Here is a 19,524-nt window from a genome sequence, read left to right on the forward strand (position 1 = left end):
TCTCCTCAAGAAGCACTGAAGGAACAATCTGCTACCCCAGACTGCCCTTGCTCCCTGCTGCTTAGTGCAGTTGTGTGAGTATGTGATGCTTGGAGCTGCTGCAGCCATACTGAGGCTTTGAGGAAAGGCCAACAGGATCACTAAGCTCCTAACCCAGAGGCACTGGGCCAACACCATTAACGTCCACTTTCAGACTCTTCTGTTACGTGAGAAAAATAACCCTGTTGTTCAATGCGTTTTAACTGGGTGTTGCTCACATAAGCAAAAGTTCTCCCAACTTTCACAACCTGCATTTCCAAATGTGTTCCGTAGATGGGATGCTAACAAGAGATACAGACTGCTGGGGGAAGGGAGGATTTCTGTGGACAAGTAACTTGTTTAACTCTCACAAGCACCACCCTATGAGGTAGATAATATTATTATCCTCATTGTATAAATTTGAGGAAATTAAGGCACAGTTTCTGCCTCAGGGGCCACCACTCAACCGCTAGGCGATAACGCCCATCTAAATGCTGTCTTCTAACCATTTAAAATGCTGCAAAGCCAATTACATCAGTTTGAGGAACTCCTTAAGGGAGGTCAGAAGTGAAAGAAAGACAAAAGACAAAATTTCATTAAAAAATCGACATGCACCAATCAATGAGCAATCCCACTAACAGATACTGAGGGTGCGGATGTGTTAGGCTTCAACGTGGCACAGGAAGGTACAGTATTATAAATAAAGCCACAGCCCCGAAGGAGCTCCTAACACTGTCAGGGGCTGAATGTGCCCCCAACCCCACATTCATCCAGTGCCCCAGGACCTAAGAATGTGGCTGTATCTGGAAACAGGGCACTTCAAGAGATAATCAAAGTGTTCATCAATATGGCTGATGTCCTCACAAGAAAAGGAGATTAGGACTCAGGCATGTCCAGAGGGAAGACCACGGCAAGACACAGAGAGAAGACCACCGTTTACAAGCCAAGAAGACAGGCCTCCGTAGTAGTCGGCCTGCCCACCCCTTGATCTTGGACTTCCGGCCTCCAGAACTGTGAGAAATAAATTTCTGTTGTGTGAGCCCCTTGATCTGTGGTATTTTGTTGTGGCAGCCGCCAGCAAACTAACACAGACACCTGAACACTCACACAGGGTCATAAAGACACACGTATAAGGAAACTAAATAAAGCAAACTTTCGAAACAGCAGAAGTACCTGGACAACCTTCACTTCTGTCGAGAGAAGACTGGGTCAGTCAAACTGAGGTTCTCCCACACAGTGGAATGTTCCAGTCATTAAATGAGACCTCGAGGTGCAGATGAGAAAATGATCTTCAGAATACGTCCCATGATGAAGAAAAGGGACAGAGTAGACGATGGAGGCCGTCACCCGTCACACAAAGGAAAGGGCCGTGTGGAAAGTTTACTGAACACTGAGAAGGCCACCTCCGTTTGGGGTGGAGATCAGGACCCACTTTTTTCCCTGGGTGCCTTTTTGTGTGATTTTAATTTCTTTCTACCAGAAGCATGTGCCCCCCTCACAACCAAATTTGAAGAATAAAAGTAAAATTGTACATTTGCGTAGGAAGTCCCCAGCACATCAGCTGCAATGTTCTCTAAACCAGGGGGTGTCAGACCAGGCTCTGAGCAGCAAGGCTGGCCTGTGACCTGTAGGCTAAGAACAATTCTCACAGTTTTAAAGGACTGTAAAAGGAAACAAAGAATACAGGACAGAGACCCGGACGTGACCAACAAAGATACCTGTTGTGTGATTCTTTACAGGAAAAAATGTGCTGATAGTTGGTCTCAACAGTAAGTTCGAAGCAGGGAGAGTTATTTGCCTTTGGAGGACATGGAAGAGGCTCTCTGAGGACACAGTGGGCTGCCTCGAGGGTGATGAGGGGGTGTCCAGGCGAGCCAGTGGCAGGACAGACTCACACAAGACTCTGCAAAGGAGGCACGTGGGGGCAAAGGGAGGTCCTGTCAGCTACAGCAGGGGCCCCAGGACCTGCTGTCAGAAGCTAAGCTGGTACTAGGCTGAGAGGGGCTGCTTCAGATGCCAACCCAGGGACTATGAACCCCATTTCCTAAGAGCAGGAGACCTTTGAGTGAGAATCCTCAGGGTAGAGGGCAACCATCCGGTCTACCAGTTTGATTCTGCAGATAAAGACCACCAGGGTACAGAACAGCTAAAAATAGACAACATAGCTAGTGAGCTACAAGGTCACTGCCCTGCTCACTGCTCTTTCTATAAGAGGGAGGGGAGAAGGAAAGAGAGGAAGACCAGAGTGGGGATGGCTAGAATAGAAAAGAAATCAAGGTAAGAGGCGGTGGGGGAGAGACCCACAGGACTCGGCACTCAGTCCAGGAGAAGGGGTGTACCCGTCCCACCCCACAAACCCAATGCAGCAGCAACCTCATAAAGCACAGGCACAGTCTGTTCAATTTCAAATTAAAAGAAAGAAAATGACTGGGGAGGTGTCGTCCAGAGCCGGGCTTCTCCGGCTTGGTTACACCTGCTTTTAAAACAGGCAGGAACAAGGAGGGAGGGTATAACTCAGTGGTGGAGCGCGTGCTTAGCACAAAGTCTTGGGTTCAATCCCTAGTACCTCCATTAAAAAAATAATAAACCTAATTACCTCAACCCCCTCCCCCAAAAAGCCAACAAAAACCCAGGCAAGTACTGATCCCAGAACACCCGCTCCAGCCTGTATCCTCCGGCAGTCAGAGGATGCACACAGATTCACACTGGCCAACAGGTCAACTTATAGAATCCTATCAAAGGACAGGAGCTCACACTATCGGCGAGCTATTAGGATCCTAGGATTCTACCTCTGTATCACACAGATGCCACTTTAAAACTGACTAGGAGACACTTACCATCATCAAACACCCAGGTATTCTTTTAAGACTTTAAAAAAATTCCCGATAAAGAGTTAAGTCATGAAAGTAGCCCCAGCCATACACAAAGCATATCACCGTCTGCTGTCAGTATGTAAGGAAAGCCATGTGTGTCAGAGGCATTTTCCTTTTAACCACGATTTAAAGGTAGTTCTCCTCTGAGGCTTGTTTATGACTTCCACTTCTGCCTGGCTGGCTTTGAAAGCCATCTCAGGAAAATAAAATGCAAATTAAAGAAGGAAGACAAATGCCCTGTCATCCCTCATTTCCAACATTCAATAGGGAACCAGACGAACAAGGAGGAGAGCTGGCTGCCAGTGGGATGAAGATGCGTGCTTGGGACCAGCAGCGTCTGCACAGACCCGACCCACCACCCAGCTGTGGATACGTGCATGCTCGGGACCAGCTCCCTTATCCTCATTCCGGAGGCCCCCAACTTCCCCGTCTCCCAGACATTACAGGAGAGTTAGGGCTGCACTGCCTAAGCATTTACAGGGCGGTGCAGCAAGCATCGTAATTACAGACACAGGCCCAGCAAACCAACAGGAGGAGGGGCTGGAGCGGCCTCAGAGGCTGGGCTCCATCCGTCCATCTGGAGGCAGACCAAGCCGACCCAAGCTGCCTTTACCACGTGCCCGGCCTGGACAGGCAGCAGAGGACGTATGGGTACACCTGCAGGACAGGGAGATGGCAAGGCTGCTTGCACCATACCCAACATATATCTAGGGCCGGGGGCCCTGGTCCTAGAGTCCTGGGGTGACTTGTCCTTCCTTCTTCCATGAATTGTTTTTCCTTTTATAAACAAGACTTATCTTTTTATTAAAACACCGAAATCATCTCTTTTTTTTTCCCTTCCATTTTAAAACATATAACGTGTAGCTTTCACCAAACACCCTGCAGGACCAGCTGGAACCCCCAACTTCCTATTCTGAACGGTGCCTCGCAGCACTGACCCTTCGCCCTCGTGTCGTGTTTGGTGTAGAGACTCCTCTTCAGGGCGGGCGGGTGTTCCCTGCCAGACTTCCCACCGCGCCAGGGACCGAACGCCTCCAGGCGCTTTCTGCGCACGCGCGTCCAACAGCTGCGCGCAGGCGCGCACCGCGCCGGTGGTCCCGAGCGAGGGGGGCTGACGGCCGTTCCCGCCTCGCGGACAACGGACACTTACTTGTCGAGCAGCCCCTTCTGCTTGAGGATGCGGTACACCTCGGCCGAAGTCTGGGGTCCCTGCAGCTTCTGCCCATTCAGCATCTCCTTCTCTAGTTCTTCGATGGTCTTAAAGACAAAGGGTGAATACAGCCTCCTGTAAAGTCTGGAGGACCACCGATTTCAAGAGGAAGGGTGGGAGGGGGGCTGCAGGCCAAGGAGAGATAAAGACATTCAAGGGGCATCGTAGAACTGAAGGGCTTTTAAGTGAAGGCAGACAGGTGAGAGCAGGAGCACCCCCGCAGGCAGCAAAGGCCGGCCTCTCTCCGGCCCGGGAGGCCCTCGAGGGGGATGGGGCTGCGGGGAGGGCAGGCGGGGGCTACCTTTCCGGTCCTGGCAAAGGCCTCGGCCACCCGGCGGTTCCGGCCCCCGTAGCATGTGGTGATCAGGTCGGCCACGCCGCAGCTCTCCAGGAAGGTGGCGGTGGACACCTGGCCCTTGCAGAAGATCCTGGCGAAGGCGATCATCTCCATGAGCCCCAGGCGGATGACGGCCGCTTTGGTGTTGTCGCCGCAGCGGAGGCCGTCGCAGAACCCGGCGCCCACGGCCACGATGTTCTGCAGAGGAGACAAGAAGCCCAGGGGGCCGTCACACACACACCTGCTGCGGAAAAGGTTGCGGGGAGGTGGGGAGAGACCGAGGCAAGGACGCTGACTCCCCTGGTTCCCGCACGACCCTGGATTCTGCTACTGTACCCGAAAGAGAGAGACAGAAAGGGGGGGGGGGGGACAGGCTCCCATCTCTCTCTCCAAAGGACAAAAGGCCCAGACATGGGGTCACTGGGCGATCGGGCACAAGCCAGAGAACAGCACATAGCAGTCTCCAGTCACATACTGTTTGGATATAATTTACGGTGCAAAATAATAAAAATGACAATAGCAGTTAACCTTATTGAACTGTTCAAAGTGCTTCATATGTTAAGTCACTTAATCCTCACAACACTCATATAAGGCAGGTCCTGTTACTGTGCACAGCAAGAGAGGAAACTCAAGACACAGAGGGTAAGTAGCTCACCCAAGGTTGCACAATCAGGACCAGTACAGCTGGGCTTTGAACCCGGCTCCCTCGTTCTCTCCGGGGACCAGATCACACAAGGCTGCCCAAGGCCTGTGAGCAGGAGGCACAGAGTGGCCAGTTCAGCAAGATAAGAACTTTCTCACAAGAAGAGCGGACCCCACCCAACGAAGAAGACAGAGGCAAAGGAGTGAGCGCTCTGTCACTGGGAGCATCCAAGCAGGAGCTGGACGGATAAGCCTTGAGCTCCACTGCAGTGTGTCTGACCTTCTGTGTCTCTGCACTCAGAGAAGAGGCAGATGAGGATGCCTGTGGTCTGAGGGCACCCAGGTTGGGACCAGCTGAATTTCCATCGCATGTCTGACCCTCCCCACTATCAGGGGGCAGGGGACCACTACAGAGTAAACGCCTCCCTCCTGGTGGGGCCCTGGGCCCTGACCCAATTTAATCTCTTTATGATAGATCTTGAAATCCTCACTCTCTCGCTCCACCACTTATCACTGTCAAAAGAAAAATAAACATACTGAGCCTGTCAGACTGTGTTTGAATAGCATCTGAGCAGATGTCCTCTGAGATCTGCTCAGCTGTGAAATTTATCATTATCCACTGTGCATTTAAATCTGCTTTAAACGATTCTGGAGCTAAAAATACCCTGGTTTTCAGAAGAGAGACGTGCTCAAGCCCTTCCCCAATTCCTGGCTGACTGCAATACTCGGAGGCACTCATCCTCCCTGAAGTGCGGTCTGTGCAATTCTGAATTGGGGCGGGTTAGATGGGGCTCAATTTCTTTCCCTCTCATCCTCCCACAAAAAGACTAGGTTATGCAAACACTTTCACCACCTAGGAAGAATGGCCCTGCTGAAACCCAAGTCAGTATTTTCTAGAAGTCTGACAATCCATCTGACTCTTTCTGAGGCCAGTTCCCAGGGCGTCTGACCCAGGAAGAAACCGTCTGCGGAGTGCAGGTTAAGTATGGGCAAGGTACCACGTGTGGTTTGCAGGTCGGGCCCTGTGTAAGGTAGCCAGGCTGAGAACCCAGGTAAGAAGCTGCCCGAGCTAGAGCAGAGTCGTCTGCCAGAAGTTTCTGCAATGATATAAATGTTCTGCTTACACAGTAGAGGAGCCAGTAGCCACCGAGACTCACTAAAGACATGGCTACTGAGTCTTTGAAATGTGGCTACTGTGACTTAGGAACAGAATTTTTAGTTTTTTCTAAGTTTTAATTAATTTTAGTGTAAATGCAAATAGCCACATATGGCTAATGGGCTCCAGCAGGAGCCCTGGCAAGAGACTAGGCACCAGGCTGTGCCCCACAGCACGGTTCATCACAGCCAAAGTCCTGGAGGGAACCAACACTCCCAGCAATTAGGGCAGTGAACCTCACCACAGACAACCCTGCAAAGGAATGCTGTGCATCTGCAGCTCAGGTAATGGGTTTATCTCCCAATCTACTCCCCTCTTCTTCCAGAGTCATGGAGTCCCTGATTTTCATACAAGTATATGGCTATTCAGAGGGAAAAAATTCCCAACCTCCCTTGCAGTACAGTTAAGTACTGCCCATTGAGATGAAGCCAAAGTGTTACACTGTGACTCCCCAGAACCTGCCTTTTACAGCTGCCACATGCCCTTTGTCCTTTTTTTTTTGTCTTTGGACCCTGCTGACTTGGAAGGCAGATGTGATGGTTGGAGCTCTGGTCACCATCTTAGAACATGAGTACAAGATCTCATGCGCTGGAAGGAGCCTAGGTCCCTGAAAATTCTGTGAATGGAGTTGTCATCTGGAGTCAGGATTTTTACATAAGAAAGAAACTTCCTCCTTGTTCAGCCACTATTATTTTGGGTCTCTGTTAATGAAACTTACCTGATAAAGCATTTACTAAAAATAACATAGGTTGAGCTGTACACTTCTAATTTCTGTACTTTTCTATGTGAAGTGCCTGTTAAATTTTACATTAAAACAAAAATACACCCAAGCCAGACATAGAGAAGTATACACTATACAACTCCATTGTAAAATTTCTAGAAAATGCAAACTATAGTGAACAAAAGCAGATGAGAGCCTGCTAGCTTGGGAGGCAAGGGTGCACTGCAAAGAGACATACAGAATTGTTTTCTGGTGAAGGAAATGCTCTGTATAGTGATTTTCAGGATGTATATACCCAACTGTTAAAACCCATTGTATTACATACTTTAAATGGATGCAGTTTAATGCACACAAATCACGCTTAAAGTTGATATTTAAAAAAGAATACATCCTTCCTGATTAAGAGTTACACAGCTAAGAAGGGAAGGACATTTTAAGGCCGTAAGATGCACTAGTACAAAATGATTTTGCACAATTCCTTTGACTTCTCTATTTTATCCTTGTAGGGAGTTGTTAATCTTTTTTCTCTTTTACCCCTTTTTTTATAAGTCAAATGCTCTCATTTTTTGAGCACCAAAAAAAACCGTACCTTTAAAATTTTCTAGCATGGAGAAGATTACTAAACGTTGTTAATGTGAAAAAAGTACAACAGAAACTACTTGAACAGTAAGATCTAGATTTTGTCTTAGAAAGGGGCCGTACACTTGCATATATACTCACTAAAAAGGGTACACAACAAGCAGAGAGGGCGGTTATCTCAGGGTGTAGGGGTTATCGCTCATGTCCACTTTCTTCTTTACACCTCTCTGTTGTGTGAAACGCAGTGAATGTGCACTACCTTTTTTGGGGGGGGGGTAATTAGGTTTATTTATTTTATTTATTTATTTTTGATGGAAGTCCCGGGGATTGAACCCAGGACCTCGTGCATGCTAAGCATGTGCTCTGCCACTGAGATATACCCTCCCCCCTGCACCACCTATTAAAATCAGGAAGAAAACAAAATATTAATTACATAATCAAAGAGGCATATGCCCATTTGCCCTTGTTTGGCAGGCTCTGACAGGGAAAGGCTTCATGTTATTCAACTGCCTGGACACAGACCGGAAAAGTCAGGCCGTGCACAGTCACTGAAGAACACCAGACTGATTCTTAACGCCCGCGTTCACGTTCTGACCGTGCTAACTGTGCTAATATGTGCTACGTTTGAGTCATTTACTCTTTGTATCGCCTGATTTTGTTAGACTCAATTACTGCCAAAGTGCCTGTTTCTCAGTTTTCAAAACTCCCAGCTCTGATGCAGGCTGGCAGGAATGATGGTGACAGCTCCTGTTTCACAGGGAAGCCGGGGGAAGGATGATCAATGGTCCTCAACCCCTATCTGCCTCCCCCCACTCCCCCCGCAAATCCACTGGCAGGCTTCCTGCCAACAGAAATGAAAAGCCACGCTAAGTTCAAACACAAGACCAGTGTGTGGCCCTGTTAGCAGAAGCTTCTCCAGAGCCCTCAATGTAAAATCTCTCTTCGCCTCCAGCACCTTTGTTCCCGGCAGGCTTTCACAGCCTCTCCATCCACTGCCCAGAATAACCCAGTCACTTCAAAAACGGCTCTGAAGCACACAGGCCGTGCTGAGCAATTAGCCTTCCCAATGCCCTGCTGGCGAGTGGTCATTAGTTTAATGAAGGACTATTAAAAACACATAAAAATCTCAACCAACAAAAACAAACAATGCCACCAAAGGCAGTGTCTTAAACTTGTACCAGGCTGCGTGCAACGTGAGAATACCCGCCAGCATGCGGCAGGGATGCGGGATGCCTGGGAGCCCAAGTCCCTGGTTGGCTTCAATTTTTTAAATTCTTGTCATCTGGGGACATGACCACACGTGCACACACACGATATTAAATCTAGGAAGTGATTTTAAATTCTGACTAGAAAAAAAGATGTGCAATTTGGAGAAAGAGTGAGAAGGTGCTCTTTAGGCTGGGCTCCCCCGCATTCTTTTCGATATTTGCGATTCTCATCTGACAAAGTGAGGCCAAGGCCAGATCACTTCATTTCCATCCCTAGGTCCTCAAATTCCTGAAAAGCAGCTTCTGCTACAAAAGACGTGATTCAAAAGTGACTCAAAGGGGCTATGCATTCACATTGAAGCTCTTTGTTTTCTTTCCTTCCTTCCTTCCCTCCAGTTTTCTTTTTTTGGGGGGAGGGGGGTGGACATAGGTTGGTTGGTTGGTCGGTTTATTTTAACAGACGTCCTGGGGATTGAACCCAGGACCTCATGCATGCTAACCACGCACTCTAACACTATTGTCCCCCCTTTCTCCGTCCTTTCTTCTTCTTTTTTAAAAATTCTTATATTTTAATTGAAGTATAGTTGATTTACAATGTTAGTTTCTGGTGTAAAGCAAAGTGATTCAGTTACACACACACACACACACACACACAAATACATGTATTTTCCAGATTCTTTTCCATTACAGCCCTTCCTTCCCTCCTTTCCTTCCTTTCTCCTTTTTTTTTTAGATGGCAGCTAAGGCAGCTGATTCCAAGGGGAGAAGGATTCGAAGTTGCAGCCCAGCTCCCTGCTGACTGCTCCCCACAGTCAGGATAGAGAGAGGGACCAACTTTCCAAGGCAGAGGGAACAAGTCAGGAGCCTGAGTCCAAGTGCAGAAACTTCCCTTAACCCTCCCAAGCCACTGGCCAATAGAAACTGCTTCTTTAATCTGATCTTTTCCCTTAAAGGCAAAGATAAAGCTATTCTTAGGAAAATCTCCCTCAGCAGCAGACTCTTTCCCGCCCCCCCCCCCAAAAGAACAACCAACCAAACCAGCAAGCCAATAGGGTAGCATCATTCAGAAGGACCAAATTCCTCTTCCTGCTCAAGGTAATATGTAGGAGAGATGTGTGAATTAATAGAACACTGGGCTCTCACATCAAAGTTCGCCCCTTGCTTTCCAATTGTTAATGCTGTCACTTTCTCAAAGAACAAAACACCACACTTCCCCCAGATTTACAAATAAAAACAAACCAGGAGTGAGAGAGAAACTCTAATCGCCCTGGGAGAGGCTAGGGCAAAGCAGGAAGTGATAAACAAGGCTGCCAATTCACTATTCTTCCCTGAAGTAAGTGCACGGAACACAGAGCCCATTCTCCGGGGTCCGATGCCATAATGCTAACCAAGAACAAGGCTGGCTTTACCTTCAGAGCACCACAAAGTTCCACGGTGTCTGCGTCATCAACCACTGTAATTCGAAAATTTGGAGTCTGCAGAAGCTCTTTGAAGAGTAGGCCATTCTCCATTATCTTGCTGCCTATGGAAAGGTTAGAAAAAAGGAAATTAATAGCAGCTCCTCTAATCCTTTTTAAGTTTTTTCTTTTTTTAAATATATATTTTTTTATTGAAGTATAGTCCGTTTACAGTGTTGTGTCAATTTCTCAATTTCTCATGCACAGCATAATGCTTCAGTCATACATGAATATACATAGATTCATTTTCATATTCTTCTTCACCATAAGTTACTACAAGATATTGAATATAGTTCCCTGTGCTATACAGTATAAACCTGTTTATCTAATTTATATATAGTAGTTAGTATCTGCAAATCTCAAACTCCCAATTTATCCCTTCCCACTCCCTCCCCCCCCCCACCCCGGTAACCGTAAGTTTGTTTTGTGTCTGTGAGTCTGTTTCTGTTTTATAAATGTTTGTCTTTTTTTTTTTTTTTTTAGATTCCACACATAAGTGATATCATATGGTATTTTTCTTTCTCTTTCTGGCTTACTTCACTTAGAATGACAGTCTCCGGGTCCATCCATGTTGCTGCAAATGGCATTATTTCACTCTTTTTATGCCTGAGTAGTATTCCATCGTATAAATATATCACAACTTCTTTATCCGGTCATCTGTTGATGGACATTTAGGTTGTTTCCACGTGCTGGCTATTGTAAATAGTGCTGCTATGAACACTGGGCTGTGTGTGTGTTTTTGAATTAAGGTTCCCTCTGGATATGTGCCCAGGAGTGGGACAGCTGGATTATAGGGTAAGTCCATGGCAGCCTCTAATCTTAATTTTCACATCTAACACAGTTTAAAATGACCTTTTTTTTCTTATTACAAAGGTAACATATGTTCATTATAGGAAATTTTAGAAAACTCACAGGACTAGAAATAGAAAATGAAAATATTCCATTATTCCACCAGAGATGATCATAACACTTTGCATACAGCTTTAACTTACTGAAATAGGAATACACATAGGTTTTCTCAAAATTGGGAACATGACATGTATGTGTCCAAAATCTGCTTTCCCCCATTTATGGCATGAATAATTTTCAATGATGTATTTTCTACATTATTTTAAATGTCTGTATTCTACTGTGCACATGCATTGCATTTTATCTAAGCATCTTTCTATTGTTTGATATCTAAAACTGTCCCTGACTTTTTGCTACCATCGATACTTATAAGCTCGATTTCTGTGTTTATATCTGTAACATACATATTATTGATCAATACCAGTCACCCTCTCGTTTCCATGGGAGAATACCTCCCTTTCTACCAATGCCAGGTTTGACCACACCATGTGCCAGGACTCACAGTGGGTGAGGCAAATTTCCCCATCCCCTGACCTTGGGCTCAGTCCTGTGACTTGCTGTGGTCAAGGGAACATTAATAGACTTGATACACTGCAGACTTGAAGCCCACATGTGCAGGAGTAGGGCTGGTTCTCATGTCCCTCTGCCTTCACTGTGAGAGGAAGACACCCTGGCCAGCCCGTTGGGCCCCACAGGAAGATGAGATGCAAGGACCACAGCCACCCCAGCGCCCCAGGGGACCCACAGACCTGTGAGCTGGGCTTGCTTTGGATGCCACTGAGATTCTGGGACTGTCTGTTACTGAGCATCACTATGGATCAGAGAACTGATGCAATACCAACAAATATGTTCACTGACTAAACTGCTGGAGACAGAAGTGCACTCAAAGGATCCTTGTTTTTGCTCCCACTGTTTCCCCTCCCTTGGGATCATGCCTGGAAGGACACAGAAGCTCAGTAGTTTTCACACTTTTTGTGTTTAGAGGCTTTTGGTTCAAAACAAAAATAAAACTTTACACATTAAGCCTGATGTGAACGCTGCTCTGATGGGTGGGGGACAAGGTGGGGACTCAGCCCCGGGAGGGCTCCAACGATCAGGATGACAAAATCTGCCAGCAAAGTCCTGGGGCCCACATGGTGGTCGCCAAGCAGAGCTGGCAGACAGCCCCCTGAGGACCACAGCCCTCGGGCCCTTCCTGCCTCTCAGTTCCTGAGTCTGCCCCCACGCTTGGGTGCACGTTACAATCACCTGGTGATCTTTAAAAACACGGAAGGCCGATTTTGATAATGCTGATTCTTCCAATTCAAGAACACATTTCCATTTTTTTGTATCATCTTCAATTTCCTTCATCAATGTTTTACAGTTTTCACAGCATAGGTAACCTCTTTGGTTAAGTTTATTTCTAGGTATTTTTGGTTTTTGGGTTTTTTTGTTTGTTTGTTTGTTTGTTTGTTTGATGCAATGGAACTGTTTCTGCCAGTTACAAAATTCTGGTTTTGGGAGTGAAAAAAAAAATATGAATGAAGGGCTGCAAATGGCAAAATATCTTTCTTTCTTATGGGTGAGTTGTATTCCATTATATACATATGCTGCATCTTCTTTATCCATTCATCTATTGATGTGCACTTAGGATGCTTCCATATCTTGGCAATTATAAATAATGTGGCCGTTAATAGTGGGGTGAATGCAACTTTTTAAATTAATTCTTATTTTGTGGTTGGCTTTATTCCTTTGATAACTACGTAAGTTTAAAAAGCTAAAGCTCTAAACGTTCCCTAGAAACAATGAACAGTACATATATGTAAATTTAAAAAATATGTGCAGTATATTGTGTATATGTATTTACATGCAATATATCATATATGTGCAGTCAAACTGTAACAATTCTACTTAGTAAAACAGAAAAATGAAAAAAAAAAGGAAGGCCAGCCACATCCCAGACCAATTGGGGGGGAGGGTATAGCTCAAGTGGTAGAATGCATGCTTAGCACTCATGAGGTCCTGGGTTCAATCCCCAGTACCTCCTCCAAATATCAATAAGTAAGTCAGACCAGTTAAACCATAAGCTCTGGTTTGAGCAAGCATCAGTAATTTTTGAAGCTCCCCTGGTGACTCCAATAGGCAGACAAGTCTGCAAACCTCTGATTTAACCTCCTCCAGCCTTGGCTTCCCCATGAGTAAGACAGGATGACACCATCAGGACTGGAGTGAGGTTAAATAAGAATCAGGTGTGAAAACAGCCTATTTGTCACAACAAGCTTGCAAAGGTCCTATGTAACAACAACAGGACAGCTGACACTTAACGTGCTTATGCCTGATTTTTCCCTGGTTATAGACAGGAGGCCCAGAGAGGTTTACCGAGTTGCCCTAGGTCACACAGCTAGTAGGAGGCAGAGCCTGTATTCTAACCCAGTGCTCTGACTCCTGGGCCCAGGCTCTCTCTGTGCTATATTCCTCTCTGGGGCAAGAAAAGATAAGATAAGCAACAAACAAACATCACAATTAGAGCTATTGTCTCCTGATGCAGAAAAAAAAAACAATTGTCAACAACTAAAACGACACCCAGAAGTAATATAATGTCAAAATGACCCAGGAGAGAGTGGAAAGATGAAATAAGACTGGCTAGAAGCTACTCATTACTAAAGACAGGCGGTGGGGTCCTGATACTGTTCTCCCTAATTTTGTTTGGTTTAAGGAAATTTTCCATAAAATATTTAAGATGTCTACACTAGATCCTCAGAAATAGAAACACATTTTCTATTTTACAGGCCGTGCTGTTATCAGTTATTTAGCTGAGTTCTCCTCTGTCCAAATACTAGAAGTATGTCCATTTGAGCAAACTGTCCCCTTCCTTTTCTAAACAGTCCTCCAGGCCAGCAGCACTGTTTCATCACCTGGGTTGGGTAAACCGGCCCCAGCCCCACATCAGGATGTCATTACTGTCTCTCTCTGCTGTCCCTGACCACAGGCCTCCGACACGAGGGATGCTGACAACTGTCACAGACAGGCCCCCACCCGAGGCACTTTCATCCAGCCGTCGGCACCTGGGAGCAACCTGACAGGGAGAACGTGTCCATTTACCACTGATACAAGGTGGCGTCTGTCAATGCCTCGGTGGCTGCAAATTCCACACGGTGTCCATTAGGGAGGTGGGCTTGACTGACAGCAATCTTACATTTTCTCAAATGCACCTTTTAAATTTTTATCTTTTATTATTTTAAATCGTGGATAAGGAAGCACTAACCATATTATCGTTATCAGTCATAAGCAGTGACGCCGCACACAGGGACCTGGGGCATCTGGTCCAGAACAGGTAATGCCCAACAGCTGTGTGCAAGGGCTCCCCAGACTCCATATGAATCAAAAAACAGGAAAATCCCCGTTCTCAGCTACACCATGTTTTGGAGATAACCTACTGAGTAAAACTCCTTCAAAACCCTCCCATCAGTTTGCAGTTCCCTATTTGTGTACTTAGAAGCTCCTTCCACACAGGAGCTTATGTATTCTTGACATTTAGCACCATGACTGACACAGAACAGGCTTTGAACGGTATTTGTGGGTGAGTGGAAGTCTGGGACTCTGTGCAGTCAGTCCCAAGAAGGAAGGGAGCTCTCACCACAAGGGGGCGCCGTAGTTCACCGTGCTCAGCGGTATTTTTCCAGAGCTGAAAATAATGCCATTTTCTCCCTCCTCCACAGAGGACTCAAGAGGGCTAAGATCCGTGAATCCCTCATAATTAAAAATGAGTTGGCTGCTAATGTCATCAAGAAAGGAGATCTGGATAACCAAGGGGAAATGACTGAATCCAGAATTTTTTTTGTTGTTTCGTGGGTTTTGGGGGGGGGGGGAGGATTAGGCTTATTTATTAATTATTATTTTAATTTAACAGAGTTACTGGGGATTGAACCCAGGACCTCATGCAAGCTAAGCACATGCTCTACCACTAAGCTATACCCACCCCGCTGAGTCCAGAAATTTTAATGTTGATATAATTATCTAACTACAACCCTTACTCCAACTCACGCATCACCTCAGTGTTGCCTTTATGGCAATCTCCCCTCCTCAACCAGGATCCATCCCAGGATCCTGCACTAGACACTCCCTTAGCCTTTCGTCCTCGTCCACGTCACAGACATTTTTGAAGAGTACTGGCCAGCTGTTTTGTACCACATCCCTTACTTTGGGCTTGTCTGATATTCCTTCACGATCAAAGTCAGGTTACGTAAGAAAATTCAGCAAGTGTCACTTTCCTGTTCTTACTTTCAACATTTTACTGAATTTAATTGCCAGCCATGGTCCAACCCACAGACAAGGCAGTGGGAGCACTGGGTAAACAGAAACCAGAGGTGAAGAGATGTGACTTCTGTGCATTTGTCTGTCTTACAAACCAAAAAAGCCTAATGCATTTCCTTACAACAGGGCTCAGAGGCCAGTAAAAATCATAGCCAAAACCTACAGGTCTCACCCAAGGACTGGAGAAGTCTCAGCCTTACAGAATGAATGGGTGACCAGTCATTCCCAACCGATTAGCAAATTGACTATTAGCAAATAGGACTGAGTGGGAACAACTAGTTAGTATTAAAAAAAATAGTAATTACATAACAATTTCACAGGCTACATTAAAATCACAGATGAATGAAAGAACTGTGAAAGAATAAAACCTGTATACAGGCTAGTCATACACATGTGTCAGTTTTTTTCCTGGAGGGATGCTTGGAAAATGCTAACAGTGACTCCCTCTGGGAAGAAGGAACAGATGGAAAACTCTAATCTTACTTCTAATTTTACACCTTCTCATGCTGTTTGAATTTTCCTACCTGTGTCTGTATGGCCTTCATAAATATCAACCTGAGCCATGTTATTATAAGGTCATTTTGTTTTCTTCCTTTTAGTATTTGTGATACCTCTCCTCTCCAAAATTATTATTTCTCAAAAAAAAAAAAAATCTAAGTGCCCAGATACACGGGATTGTCAACGGAATGCTCTGCAACTATAAAGATGTAAGCTGACAGACTTAGGAAGTCGGTTGTTACACACCAAGTAAGTGGAGCGATCATGAAAGAGGGCGTAACAGCTACAGACACAATTTACAAAAACAGAAGAGATAAAAATTAAATGAAATTTTAAAAGGTTTTCTTTTGATTATCTCTGTTTTCCACAGTAATCAGGGAATATCCATACAATTAAAAATTAAGGAGAAGGGGTGGGGGTACAGCTCAGTGGTAGAGTGTGTGCTTGGTGGGCACAAGGTCCTGGGTTCAATCTCTAGTGCCTCCATTAAAGGGATAAACAAATAAATAAACAGATAAATGAAGGAGAAAACTTGGCAATAGGAACTTAATTTATTGGAGAAAATACAGACTTTCATCTCTGAACAGAGGTGTTCATCAATCTGTTACTAACAGTTCTTCCCTGGAAGCTAAATCAACCCACCTGAACTTCTATCCTGGAATGATGCTGATTGAGACTCATACTACTGCATGCATACATTCAACAAGCACCTTCAAAAAGACAACTACGGTTCTGATACTTAAAGAGCTGGAGTAGACTAAGCTTACAGTTTAAAATCATACACCTTTCGGGGGATGTAAAAGGCTGTGTGCAAGACAGTTTGTCGGTTCCTCAGAAAATTAAACACAGAAAGACCGTATAATCCAGCCATCTCATTTCTGGGTATATACCCCAAAGAACTGAAAGCAGGTACTCAATCAGGTATTTACATACCCAGGGGCAGAGCAGCACTATTCACAGTAGCTGAAAAGATGGAAACAACCTCACATCAACAGATAGGTGAACAAACAGAATGCAGCACATCCATACAATGAAATACTATTCAGCCATAAAAAAGAATGTCATTCTGTTACATGCTACATGGATGAAACCTGAAAACACTATAAGTGAAATAAGTCAGACAGAAAAGGATAAATACGGTATGAGCCCACTTATATGAAATACCTAGAATAGGCAAATTCAGACAGACACAAAGTAGAGTGGTGTCTCCCAGGGACTGCGGGAAGGGAGGAATCCTCAGTTATTGCTTGCTGGGTACAGAATTTCTCTGGGGGTAATTAAAGTTTTGGAAATGGATAAAGGTAGTGGTTGCACAATGTCAATATATTTAAAGCCACCAAATTGTACACTTAAACAGTTAAAAAGGCAAATGTCAGACATATTAAAAAAAAAACTTTTTTTAATAAAAGTAAAGGAGAAGAAAAGGAAAAAAAAAAAGTAAAAAATGTCCTAATTTGAGGCATAAGAACCAGGAGCCAGCCCTTCCCTGTTCACCCTAACTTACTCAGAAGAGCCTGACCTCTCTCAGTGCTTCGTTTAACAGAGCTGCTAAGGAGAAGCAATTCACATCGCTGGTGTGTCTGACAAGGGTGGAAGTAAGTTTGGGAGTAGCAGACAGACATTTGCAAAGCATCCGCAAACACAACGATATTTCTCTTCTCTGAGTCCTATAACATGCTACATAGACACACGGGAACTCCAAAGCCCTCTTTATAAGAAACTGAAGTCTCACACCAGTGTACGAGAGTAGAAAGAGATTTCAAGAAACAGGGGACCCAAGTTCATGCCCAGGCTCTCTAGCTTTGTGACCCTGGGGACAGGTAACTTCCTCTCTGAGCCTCGGCTTGCTCACCTGAAAGTGGGGATCGTTCCCACCAATTTTTAGATCTCACTGGAATCCAGTGAGGATCCAGGTCCTGGCATTTGTGAGTAACGAGAAGCTGGGTTTCTATGGCCAGGGGAGCCCCACCATGGATGTCCCCATTCTCTGCTTCTTGGTACAAGCACCCTTGTGTTTTAGCCTCAATGATGTCATTGCTGGATCACGGCGGGTCAGCATGGTCTCCTGGGCTTTTCCTTCACTCCAGAGGCTGTTGAAACACTCCAATCCCACAGCATGGGCTCCTAAGATAAAATTCCCACCCCACTGAATATCCACCCCAGAAATGTTAAGGGGGCAGGGAAGAGTCCACTACAGAAAATGTACATGTTAAGACAGCAAACGTCCAGGCTTCCCGAGGCCCCATCCCCGGGGGCGCTCACCAATGGTGGTCTCGCAGAACTTCCCAGCGGCCACCTCGTTGGCGATGTTGGCGCCCATCAGCACGCTGATGTCAATACCCATCTTCTCCCGGATGATGTCGGAAATGAGCTTCAGTCCCTCGGGACCTTTGTCAATGCCCTGCGGGGACGGCAGCCAGTCAGGGGGAAACAAACCACCAAAGAAAGAGGCAGGAGATTGTTGCTTTGTAAGTAATCCAGGTTCAGACCTCCGGTGGCACACGCAACTGGAAAAACCTCTCTTGTTTACAAGGGTAAACACTCATACTGTCTATGTACTATTTAAAGAGTAACAATCAGATGAAAATGAACATGTAACCACGAGGTTAAGAAACAGAACATGACAGACACTGAGGTCCCCTGTGTCTCTCCCTAAATTCATCCCCCTTCTTAGTACTGTTCCCTGTCCCTGTTCCCTGACCCCCATCCTGAATGATTTATGTCCTACTCCCTTGCTTTTCTTGCTCATTTGCCACATAAAACTATCTCTAAACAATGTTATGTCAGTATGCCTATTTTTGAAAACCATGAGTGAAACTGTACTGTTCACCTGTAACGTGCTGCTTTGAACTGTATTATTACGTTAGAGATTTACCCATGTGGCTGCATGAATGTTAGGGTTCACTCTCATTCACGGCTGTGTAGTTTTCCCCCACTGTTCATTCATCCACCCTACTGCTGAATGACATTGCAGCTGTTTGCCTTCATAAACATTCACCTACGAACACTTTGGGACAGAGTCTGTCCAGGGGGTTCTAAACCTTTCTTATGACCTGGACCCGCCCCTGGCAGTGTGGTGAAGTTTACAGACCCATTCTCAAAATCCATATGCACAGAGGAAAATATGTAAGACAATTATATTGAAATATTGTTACCAGAATGTCCAAAAAAATTTGTGGCAAAGTAATATATGTTTTATTAATGCAATTATTAAAAGATGTCATGGTAGGTCTAATAATTACAGTAATTTCAAAGTAGTGATGAGCATAAATGATACCCTGAGATATGTGAAGCCACCATAAAGTGATACAAAAATACCTACTGACCACGGGGTCAAGGTCCTGCTAATACTACTGTTAATGAAACTCTGGCTTGTGGCCTACATTCCTAAGTGAACGAAATGCCTGTTTCAGTCAGAGTTAAAATTAATAAAAATGCAGGCCCCCCCCCCCATATTTCAGTCCATGAACATCTTGAATTCTGTCTGTGGAGCTTTGGGGGTGGTTTGTGGACTTCCAGTTAAAAACAACCTCTTTAGGGAATGAACCCAGATGTGGGAACGAAGATGATTAATTTTGCAGCTATTGCAAACCGTGGGAGATTTCCAGAGCGCAGGCGCAGACCCACGTACTGGACTAAAAGGGTCTCTCTGGCGGGAAGGCTTCTCAGGGGACCCTCACACC

General features: G+C 45.4%; 1 protein-coding gene across 4 annotated transcripts in view; it reads right to left on the minus strand.

The window, feature by feature from the left end:
- The window catches only part of GPD1L (glycerol-3-phosphate dehydrogenase 1 like), a 157,795-nt gene that overhangs the window by 114,443 nt on the left and 23,828 nt on the right, over positions 1 to 19,524 (minus strand). For all 4 annotated transcript variants that reach the window (XM_032459367.1, XM_032459368.1, XM_032459370.1 and 1 more), the window contains exons 4-7: positions 18,104 to 18,242; positions 10,154 to 10,266; positions 4,403 to 4,636; positions 4,042 to 4,148 (exon numbers count right to left, since the gene is read on the minus strand). In XM_032459367.1, coding sequence (XP_032315258.1) covers positions 4,042 to 4,148; positions 4,403 to 4,636; positions 10,154 to 10,266; positions 18,104 to 18,242 — 593 coding nt within the window. The remainder of the gene's footprint in view (positions 1 to 4,041; positions 4,149 to 4,402; positions 4,637 to 10,153; positions 10,267 to 18,103; positions 18,243 to 19,524) is intronic.

Source organism: Camelus ferus, chromosome 17 (assembly GCF_009834535.1).
Source record: "Camelus ferus isolate YT-003-E chromosome 17, BCGSAC_Cfer_1.0, whole genome shotgun sequence".
NCBI lineage: Eukaryota > Metazoa > Chordata > Mammalia > Artiodactyla > Camelidae > Camelus > Camelus ferus.